This window comes from Rana temporaria, chromosome 5 (assembly GCF_905171775.1).
Source record: "Rana temporaria chromosome 5, aRanTem1.1, whole genome shotgun sequence".
Lineage (NCBI taxonomy): Eukaryota > Metazoa > Chordata > Amphibia > Anura > Ranidae > Rana > Rana temporaria.
Window position 1 is genome coordinate 151,486,810 of NC_053493.1, and position 12,012 is coordinate 151,498,821.

General features: G+C 39.3%; 1 protein-coding gene across 3 annotated transcripts in view; it reads right to left on the bottom strand.

Moving 5' to 3' along the window:
- Nucleotides 1-12,012, bottom strand: part of GLI3 (GLI family zinc finger 3) — a 300,765-nt gene that overhangs the window by 119,926 nt on the left and 168,827 nt on the right. For all 3 annotated transcript variants that reach the window (XM_040353245.1, XM_040353244.1, XM_040353246.1), the window contains one exon: nucleotides 841-1,046. In XM_040353245.1, coding sequence (XP_040209179.1) covers nucleotides 841-1,046 — 206 coding nt within the window. The remainder of the gene's footprint in view (nucleotides 1-840; nucleotides 1,047-12,012) is intronic.

Genomic DNA, 12,012 nt, shown 5'->3' on the forward strand with positions numbered 1-12,012 from the left:
ATAGGATATTTTTTTAAGGGGCATGCTTGATGACATTTACTTCAGTATGGGCTTTGTTGAAATGAGGAAGTAATAGCACATTCACTTTTAAAAATACAAAACTATAAAAAAAAATCCGCTATTATATCATAAAAGTATAAAAAGTTCAAATTCCCAGTTGGGTATAACTGAACACAGTATTGGAGTATTGAAGTCTTTATACTTGTCTTATAGAGGAAGTAAACCCTTGAAAAAACAAAAACCTGCAAGACAAAGCCATAGTGAGCTAGTATGACTAGCATACTAGCTCATTATGCATTACTTGACTTAGACCGAAGCCCACGGCCGCATCCATCGCTCCCGGAGGTTACTTCCGGGTGTCGCGGCTCCGGCACTGTGATTGGCTGGAGCAGGGATGACGTCACTCATTTTTTGGAACAGATCAAAGCCCTATGTTTATTCCATTAAAAAAACAGGTCGGATGAAAAACGAATGAAAATTGTTGAAAAAAAAAAAGTGACTTAACTGATGAAACAAATGGCCTTACTCTTATTCATTGTGTACATTACTATAGGTGACATTGCACTGTGAAGGACTTCACTCCCATAAACCCTCCTTCTCCCTTCTCTTGAGCAGGTCAGTTGGATTAAACAAATAGAGTGCTTACTTCTACTACCATTACATAGTTACATAGTTAGTCAGGTTGAAAAAAGACACAGGTCCATCCTGTTCAACCACAAAAAATAAAAAAACAAAATAAAAAACACAGTACAATCCTATACACCCAACTCCATACCCACAGTTGATCCAGAGGATCCAGAGGATCAATTAGTAATTTTGCTGCAATATTTCATAACTTACCATCAGTAGGGCTAAGTCCACGTGCTGCTGATATCATAGAAAGTGAAGGGCTACTATGTAATGATCTGATATAGTCCATATATGGATTGATATAAGGGTGATGAGGGCTAAATGGTGAGTCCGATGTCGTCCCAGGATTTCTGTGCGGGGATATTCTTATGAACGGAAGATCTGAATATGTTGGGCTGCTTGCTAATGCAGAAGGCCTGCAAATACATACATTGAAATATTATTAATATTATTATAAAGAAAAAAATAATTTGGAAATATATTTTAGGTATCTATATTCAGAAATAGAAATATGCTTAACATTAAATCATATCTAAAATAAAATATATTGCAGCTTACCAGTCATTAGATGTGGTGGCTGCTTTAGCATTTATATTTCAGTCTAAGAGCATTTTTAGCAAGTAGAGAACAAAACTGTTGATCGTGCCACGTTCTGTGAGCTTCAAGCAAAGTACAAGGAACATTATCTTCATTGTGTAAACTACTAGTCTCACCAATCCACCATGTGATAGAGGTGAACAATTCAGGAGAATGCTGGATTGTTTCCAGACCTCCTATGAAAATCTTCATTATAAAGAACTTTCTCCTACAGCGCTGCAGAGCCTGTCAGTGTGCAAGGGAAGAGGTCACATGGAAAATGTATCCATACAACTCTTCAATTATGTCTCACTTACCCTTAAAAATGCAGTTAATGCCTAAGTGCAGTCAAAATACAAAAATACGGAAATTCTCCTATATCTATGCCCACCTTTTTTGCCCAGCTACTTCATTCATAGGAGTTACTATGAATGAAGCATCATCTAGAAATGGAGGGGATGGATCTTTTAATCATCAATCCCTTCTGCACTGTTATGCCGTGTACACACGATCATTTTTCGGCGTGAAAAAAAATAAGTTTTTGAAAAATGTCATTTAAAATGATTGTGTGTGGGCTTCACATAATTTTTCGGGTTCTGAAAAACCACCCAAAAAAATTTCTAACATGCTACATTTTTTTACGACGTTTTAAACGATGTAGTTTTTCGGGTTGTAAAAAATGATTGTGTGTGGGCTAAAACAACGTTAAAAACCTGCGCATGCTCAGAAGCAAGTTATGAGATGGGAGCGCTCGTTCTGGTAAAACTACCATTTGTAATGGAGTAAGCACATTCATCACGCTGTAACAGACTGAAAAGCGCAAATCGTCTTTTACTAACAGGAAATCAGCTAAAGCAGTGGCATCAGCCCAAATATTGAGAGTAAATCCGTTGATACTGCGCAGACAAATAAAAACACCTTCAGTGTCCCTCAACCTTCACATATATGTGCTCACCTCCATTTATAACCATAGCTGGTCACCATGCACCTACCCCATTAAGGGGTATAAAGATCCTCTGGTGGATGATTATATCGGGAGCGCAAACACACTGTGTGCCTCCATAGAAAACTGTTTGCTATGGGGATAGATGAACAAGAGAATGAGCTAAGAGCGTCGCCGGGGAACTTGAGAAGAGACAGATTGGGGGCACTCTGTGAAATACCACTACACAGAGCAGGTGAGTATAACATGCTTGTTAATTTAATTAAGAATTATTCTTTTTTTACTTTAGTAACACTTCAACCTCCCTGGCGGTATGGTTATTTCAGATTTTAGGAGCTGAAAGCGGTACCATTATTTTGCATGGAAATTTGGTGTTTTATATTGTAGGACTGCAATTCTTAGGAATAACTCACTTAAATCTGTCCAAACAAGAGTCTAGTAGACATCCCGGGTATAATAAAATTTGAAACACAAAAATCATAAATTATAATATAATAAATACATATAAACAATTATAACAAATAATATAATAATAATAAAAATTATTAGTTTTAATTATTTGATGACAAATTTCCCCACAAATCACTATCGCTCAATTCTGCAAGTGATTCTAATTTATTATCGCTGTTTTCTAGCTGGTCTAAAACCACTTTTGACATAAAGGGACACTTTTGGTTGCTATGGACAATCTCCAGTTTCCAGGCAGAAAGAACAGTTTTTATTATACAAAAGTACATGTAGGACACCTGGCAAAGCACTAGGGACAAAGGGGTGTGTATTATTTTTCATACAGTACTGTAATCTATAAGATTACAGTATACTGTATGTACTGTGTTTATTTACTTTTTTTTTATTTGGCGCCGATCCCCCCCCCCCATGCGTCGTAACGTCGCAGGGAACGGAGATCGTCGGCACACAGGCACTGTGAATTGAGCGAGGAGGACACCGCTCGATCACACAGTGGGGAGGCATTGCAGGATCCAGGGACAAGGTAAGTATCGTGTGCCTGTGGACACTGCAAGGCGGTCCCGAGTCTGGCTCGGGGTTACCGCTTTTGGTCACTCAGCATTTTATCACAACAAGGGTTATGCTAAGGAATATTATTTTAATGACGTTGTCAAACTTTTACAATTCTTTTATTAGATATAGCTCATAGGGTGCTACAGTACCCTTTTTGTGTGGGATTTTACTACAGTTGAAGAAAGGTTCTCAAACTCAAGTGTAATTGTGAAACATGTAGCAAGAGGACAGAGGGCTTCTCGGCACAGAATGTAGAAGATCTGTTTCGATAATAGTGAGTCCTGCTATTGGCAGATGTCACCAGAGTATAATCTAATGTCAGAGGCAGGTCTACTATGTCTTCCAAGCTAAACACAAAAGATATCTTAATCACAGATCAAAGCAATTCCCCTGAGAGCTCCAGAGCCAATGAAACAGAGTATGGTAGATGTGATACTCTCTTCTACTTCATTCCATTCCTATCTGATGAGTCTGGAACTCATACAACTTTACAACATTTTATTCTCTGCACACACTGATCACAGTGGTTTATTAAAATATGCAGATTGTTAATAAAAAGGTGGTTCTTCCAAGTCACTAATTCTCCAAAAATAGAGTAGACAACAAAAGAGATTTCTGTCCCTCAGAACAGATGATAAAAAATGTTTTGACTTTGAAGCCATAAACTGAAATACCTTTTGAAAGAAAATCAGATTGTAAAGATGCAGTAATTCAATTAAATGCTTTATTTCATTGTGATGAAGAGCCAAAGCTGTATTGGAAAGTATAACAAACAGGAAATCTAAAAGGAATATCCCTAACGCATTACCTCATTGTAAATGCTGCTGCCTATGCGGCAATATATATACAAAGCGTTGTTTTGGGATTTGGAAACAATTTAAAGAGTACTTTCTCTTTTGCAAGCACATTTGAGAAAACCCCACTTTATGTTTGTTATGTATTTCCATTCATGCCTAATTTGTTTTTACCTTTCTACCTATAGTTCTTACCTTTTAGATGTTTCTCTAGAGGAGGTGTCATGGCTAACAGCAAAGTGTTTTAAACAATATCAGAGTGTCCTGAGTCTGTCCTCATTGATATACACTACTAGAAGTCTAGTCAGGGACAGACAGGGTTAATTACGTCAAACAAAACTGCCAAAACAAAGAGAACTATGTAAGATGTTTTCTGTGCTGCAGGGCCCAGAACGGAGCATCTAAAAAAAAAGGAAAGCTGCATTTTTTTTTAACGTATGCTATGTGAATGGAGAGTTGTATCAAATCTAAAGCATGTGTTATCCCGATTTGGCTGCAAAAACAGAAATATACCGTATCTTGAGACAAGTGGAATTATTCCATATCATTCAAAGCAGTGTACAGTAACACACAGTAACCACTTGGAATGAACCTTTTATTGATAATATTACCTGGCTGCAATGGGGTACTGTGCTTTGTGCATTATCACTCTTTACACTCCCTTACTGTGCTAAGGTGTCATTCACACCTAATGTAGTAGAATTGTGTGTTTTTGCGGTTTTCCCACATGTTCTCAGGATGCACATAGAGCAGCCTGTTCACTTGAATGGGCTGCCCTACGTTCAACAAACATGCTCATGCACCTTTTTAGACATAGGGGGTTATTTACAAAAGGCAAATCCACTTTGCACTACAAGTGCAAACTACAAGTGCAAAGTGCTCTTGAAATTGCACTAAAAGTGCACTTGGAAGTGCATTAGCTATAAAAATCTGAGGGGTAGATCTGAAATGAGGGGAAGCTCTGCTGATTTTATTATCCAATCATGTGCAAGCTAAAATGCTGTTTTTTTTATTTCCCTTGCATGTTCCCCTCGGATCTACAGCGACTGCACTTCTAAGTGCACTTTCAGTGCAATTTCAAGTGCACGTTGCACTTGTAGTTTGCACTTATAGTGCAAAGTGGATTTGCCTTTAGTGAATAACCCCCATAGAGCTTTGTATGTTTTATTTTTTTTTACCATGCATTTTTTGTGTGTTTTGCTGCATGCAAAAACTTGTGTATGCTGGCCTCGTTTGGAATACCATTTAAAAATAAATGGTACCGCAAACACGATCCACATTTTTCCATGCTCTATTTGGACTTTCCTGAAGTATGCAGATGTGAAAGCAGCCTAAACCCAATTAATAATAATAATAACTTTGTAAGGCTGCATTTCAGATTTATACATGTGAGGCAATGGCCGCAAGTATGAGGCCTCGTACACACGACCGGTTTCCTCGGCAGAATCCATCAAGAAACTTGCTGGGAGATATTTTTTTGCCGAGGAAACCGGTCGTGTGTACATTTTCATAGAGGAAACTGTCGAGAAACTTGACGAGCCAAAAAAAAGAGCAAGTTCTCTATTTCCTCGACGGGGGTCTCAAATTGGCTCGTCGAGTTCCTGGTCGGGCTGGTTTCCGACGAGAAACTCGAGCGTGTGTATGCTAAGAAACCCGCGCTTGCTCAAAATAAAGTATGAGACAGGAGTAAAAGTAGCATTTGTAATGGAGATAACACATTTTTCAAACTGTAACAGACTGAAAAGTGCAAATCGTCTCTTAACAAACTTTTACATAACATGCAAACACATGAGATTAGCAAAACCAGCCCCAAGAGTTTAGCCAGTGGAATCGAACTTCCCCTGCCATTGTATGTGTTGTAAATCACCGCGTTTGAGAACGAGGAGATTTTATCTTGACAGTGTGTACGCAAAGCAAGCTTGTTGACAAGCCTAACAAGGAACTCGACGAGGAAAACGATGTGTTTCGCCCGACGAGTAACTCGGTCGTGTGTACGAGGCCTCACATGTAGTTGATGAATGGCAAGAAACTCAAAATCTGCTTTTATATACATCCTGCCTCAGCTTTCATGCCCTTATCCTGCATGTATTCTTTTCCCATATAAATAAATAGCACATTTAAAAGCCTATAGAGCCTAAGATTACTATTCATTTAGAATACCCAAAACAACACAATTTGAGATTTTATTCAAACCAGTGACTGAGCGGCTCTGTGTTGCAGTGTGCACACACCAGATAATCTTATGAAGGGTGCGATTTTGGGCCCCTGAATCATGTTGAATGCTACACACAATCAATAAACTCCTTTCTGAATATAGACTTATGTAGCACTTCAATCTCCAGGCCAGAATTTTGCCAGAACAACATCCTGTCTCTTAAAACAGAGGTTCAGTATATATTATGATGCTCCATAAACCATTACATTTTAAAGATTAACTTCAAGCAACAAGTAAAAACCAATAGCAAGATACTATGCTGGCTATACAAAAACGAACGTTCGGCCGTGAGCGCAAACGATAGTGCCATCATGTAATGACCGATAAATCGTTCAGTGGACATAAATAAATAAAAATTGGTTCTAATTTATTACATATACCTAGTGCAGACAGTTCATTCGGCAGAAAATTTCCAAACTTGGCCTTCGTTTTTTCGGCTCAAAAACGTCCCAACGATTATCAATTTTGTGCCCATTAACTGTTCGAAAAACGAATGAACTGTCTAAATGACCGAATTTTAGAAGATTTTTCATATAGTGTATGGCCAGCATAATACTTGTCCAGAAAAGACAGCAGATGTGGCAAAATCAAGAGTTGAATTACTTACCTAAATTTAACCACTTGCCTACAGGGCACTTACACCCCCTTCCTGCCCAGGCCATTGTTCAGCTTTCAGCGCTGGCGCGCTTTGAATGACAATTGAGCGGTACACATTTTTTATAATTTTCTTCACACAAATAGAGCTTTCTTTTGGTGGTATTTAACCGCTTGCCGACTGCCTCACGCATTTATACGTAGGCAGAATGGCATGGGAAGGCAAAGCAACATATATATACGTTGCTTTGAAACTGCCGCCTAGTCTCTGTGACCGTGCCCGAGGACTCAGTGTCCCGCGATCGGGTCGCAGAACGGGGGGATGCCTTTGTAAACAAGGCATCTCCGTGTTCTGCCTAGTGACACAACACTGATCGTCTGCTCCCTCTCATCGGAAGCAGCGATCACAGTAAGTCACGCCCCCAGAATCACTCCCTAGGACACATTTAACCCCTTCCCCCCCCCTACTGGTTAACCCCTCCCCTGCCAGTCACATTTATATAGTAATCAGGGAATTTTTATAGCACTGATTGCTGTTTAGATGTGAATGATCCCAAAATAGCGTCAAAAGTGTCCAATGTGTCCGCCATAATGTTGCAGTCATGATAAAAATTGCAGATCGCCACCATAACTAGTAAAAAAATAAAAATGCCATAAAACTACCCCCTATTTTGTAGACGCTATAACTTTTGTGCAAACCAATAAATATACGCTTATTACGTTTATTTTTCTACCAAAAATATGTAGAAGAATACGTATCAGCCTAAGCTGAGAAAAAATGTGCTTTATAAAAAAAAAATGGGGATATTTATTATAGCAAAAAATACAAAATATTGCTTTTTTTCAAAATTGTCGCTCTATTTTTGTTTATAGCAAAAAATAAAAACTGCAGAGGTGATCAAATACCACCAAAGGAAAGCTCTATTTGTGGGAAAAAAAACAATTTTGTTTGGGAGCCACACAATTGTCAGTTAAAGTGACGCAGTGCCAAATCGCAAAAAGTGGCCCGGTCATTTGACAGCCAAATCCTCCGGGGTTGACGTTAATCACTGCTTTGGTTTTTATTTTTTACAAAAAAAGACCAAAAATGTTGAAACAAAAATTATTTTTTCTTAGTTTCTGTCAGTAAATTTTGTAACTAAGCAATTTTTTTTTGCCTTCACTGATGTACACTGATGAGGCCACACTGATGGGCACTAATAGGCTGAATTGGTGGGCATTAATGAGGTGGCACTTATGGGCATTGATGAGGCAGCACTTTTGGGAACTGATTAGGTGGCACTAATATGCCGCACTTATGGGCACTGATGTGTAGCACCGATGAGCACTGATAGGTGGCACTAGTGGGCACTAATAGGCGGCACTGGTGGGTACTGATGGGGGCATTGATGGGCGACACTGATGGTCATTGATTGACAGCAGTGATGGGTAGCACTAATAGGTGGCAATGATAGCCAGCACTGACTGGCATCGCAAAAGGGCACTGATTTGTGGCACTTGTGAGCAGTGGTGGGCACTGATTGCTGGCACTGGTGGGCACTGATTACTGGCACTGGTGCGCAATGATTGCTGACAACTAATTGCTAGACTGTAATCAGGGCACTGACAGTATCCCAGGACGAGAGCCGCACCGATCAGCCGTCATTAGATGGTGGGCTGGCGGCAACTAGTTAAAGTGGTTGTAAACCTCAGTCATGGAATCTGAGCAAAGCACATATATCTGCAGTGTTTACCTTATCTCTCTTCAAAGCGCTAAAAATAGTACCTGTAATGCGCCTGAAAAGCACCTCTCATACCTCGTGTTTTCACACTGGGGCGGAGTGCTTGCAGGACGAGAAAAAAAGTCCTACAAGCAGCATCTTTGGAGCAGTGCGGAAGCGATGTGTACACCAATCCTAAATCGCCCCTGCCATTGAAATCAGCCTTTTTGGGCGCTTTTAACCCTTTTCTCTGCGAAAGAGCTGCTATAACAGCAGTAAAGCGCTGCTAAATCTAGCAGCGCTTTACCGCTTACGCCCCCCTCCCCAGTGTGAAAGTAGCCTTAGTATCATTTATTGTCCTACAATTCCATGCCCATGCAACTGGGGTGATTGTCCCCAATATGCCACAAATTAATCTGCTATATACCCTACCCGGCTCTTATAAAAGCATTAAAAAGGTCTTCTTAGGCATTGGTTGACAGCAGCAAGAGCGGTTATAACACATCATTGGAAATCTGTACATGCTCTATCTGATTAAGTGGGTAAGGAGATGGACCATATTGAGATGATGGAGACACTCCTGTCACGTGAATTGGACACATATGATCAATGTTGTCAAATTTGGTTCCATTGGAAGCTGTTCAGGGAATCCCCTGAAATGAGAAATATATATACGTGCCTGCTGTAAGATAGGAACTTGGTCCTGAGTTGAAACGAGCAAGGTGATGTCTGTCCGGGTGTCCAATCCTGGTTACATTACTTATAGTTACATTTTTCTTTTCCTTCTTTCTTTTTTACACTCCCCCCCTTTTTTGGGGGGGTTGTGTTGCTTGTCAGGTCCTGTGTTTTGTGTGATGTGTTCATACCCTTGTGGAAGTTGAAGATGGGGAGTAGTAAACTATAGACTACAAGCCTTTTTGGGTTGAGGGATATATGAAACAGTTATTCGTTCCAGGGGTCTAACAATCTGAGTAGTTTGGCGAACCTCTTTATTTTTCCTTGACATATATGAGTTGTTTTTTTTTGTTAGACTTTCCCAAAAAGTATCCAAATTAGTTTATGCGATTTTTTGGGTAAGGGATTATGTAGGAAGTTCACACATGTCTATATGTAACATGTTTTATGCTATGTACAATTATTATAATGCAATATGTTTTTCTCTGATTGTTTGAAGTATATGTTTTTTGTATACATTTGTATGGAAATAATTTCAATAAAATTACATTGAACATAAGTGTTGTTTTTCTCTGGTGCTTTGTTCCTCTGTTATCAGCATAAATAAATAAATCTGTGTGGGAAGGGAGGGGAGGGAGAGCTCCAAACAGAGCTTGTCTAGTCACAAAGCAGTTCTTCTGCTGTGTGGAGGGAGGAGTGTTCCTTTTCTTAAAATCAGCTCTCACACACTGTAACTGCAGCCTCTTTGCGCTTATCTGCACTTTTGAAAGGGTGTAGAGAAAAGACTGAAAATATACATGTAAAACCTATGTAGGAGGATTTGTTTCATCTTTGTGCATTATCTGAGACTGTTCACTTTAACTTTAAGTAAGGTAATTCACTGCAGCTAAAATACAAAGACCACATCGCAGCAACACCAAAGAGTTCACTTACTGAAGCTTATTCTGTTTAATTTACTTGTTTCTTTCTCATATCCCTTTTAAATTTGTAAGGTATGTATAAATGACTGATGGCACTAAGAAGGCTTTGGGTAATGTTGAGTTAGCTTTTCAGCACCACATGCAAGATCATCAAAATACCAACAAATATGAGTGAAGTGCAGCAGGCATGGATACAAAAAAAAACAAAAAAACATACCAACTGAGCAGGTGGGCTGGGCTTCCCCTATTTCAAGGTTTAAAGCTGGCCATACATGGTTCCATTTTTTTTTCTACAGCCAGCAGGCTGAACAGAAAAAAAAACTGGATGAATTCCCCCATCCACATGTCACAGTCCTCTGTGATATGTGCCAAAAATATATTGTAGTCATATGCAGATCAGAGAAGTAAAGTATTCACAAGCAGCTACTTGGTTTGCTATGGCTGCTTTGACACTCCTGTCTGAGGAGTAATATTTTACTCAAAAAGCTTTATGTTATCTAATATTTCAGTACTATAGAAGTAAACACATTTTCTGCTACTTTGAATGTTATTTTCAAAATCCTAAAACCAAATAAACTACAGAGTGATACTTGCCAAACTACACTGGCTCTGTGAAGTGATCTTATCCAGACTGCAACGCAGAGAAGTAGACTAATTCAGAAACTTGATATTCAGCGCAAGTATATTTGGCCATTTATTTAGCAGTATACAAAAACAGAAAAGGTTTTTCCAGAATAACACCCAACAACAATACACAACTTAGCTACTTTAGCACACAAACAATATCATCTTAATTGTTAGCCATTTTCAGGCTCTTTAAAGCAGAACTGCAGCCAAAAATAGATAAAAATTAACAGTACATTTAAAGATAAAATAACAAAACAGGCTTTTGCAGAAATGCTTCCTTCCAGAGATTTCCCAAGCAGTTCTTGTTCTGCTGTTAGATGTCATCAATTTGATGGCCAGCATCATTCAACCCACTTTCTCTGAGCCCAGGTCACCCTTGACCCACTCCAGCCTGTAATTGAACAATCAAGTAGAAGCAGCACAATGATGAGCACAAATATGTCACTCTTCCCACTCCTCCTATCAGCATACTACGTGTAAGCACTTGAACTGATTAGCTCCTTACGATACTACAATCCAGGTTTGAAAATGCCATTTCCTGTCACTCCTCTTCTTGCTTTCCACCAGCATCCGACCTGTTTTGCATGGTGGAAAGCAGAATGTGCTCACCCCCTCCCTATGACTACAGCCCTGCATGAAGATGCTCTCTTATCCCTCACAGGCATGGAGGCTAAGCCTAATGGGAACTGTAGTTGCCATTAGGCCGTGATGTAGCAAGAATGAAGTCAGTGAGAATAATGATTAAGGAGTGACGGAGGTGAATAAAACAGCTTGATTTCAACAGGTATCAAACTAGTTATAATGCAAAACATTACTTTTTACTTTATCAGCTACTGTCAGACTTAAATTTAAGAGGAAAATATTTTTGTCTTTACAACCCCTTTAAAGAGTAGTAAACAAAAGTTACCTGTGGGTACATCTTAAATTCCTAAAATAGTTTTCACGCACCCAGACATACTATCCACATACAATGACCCATTCACCCTTTACCCACCTAGACAATCCAGTTAATGGCACACTATTAACCTACAATGACTCACGCACCTATCTGGCCCAGTCTTGGGCACACTATCCTCATACCAAAACAAATGCATACAAATACAATATGAGTCAACCAAGTCAGACTTTAGTTTAGTTAGTATAAGCACTGTAAACAAGTAGAGAACAAGGCCCCCAATATTGTTTATGAGGATTATAGAAAGGGCTCTGTGTTTCTACATCACAATTTTTTGTACTACAGAAGAAAGCCTACTTAAAGCGTCTGTTACCACTGTAAACTGACCACGGTTTATCAGGGCTGAGCCCTGACACTGGGGTC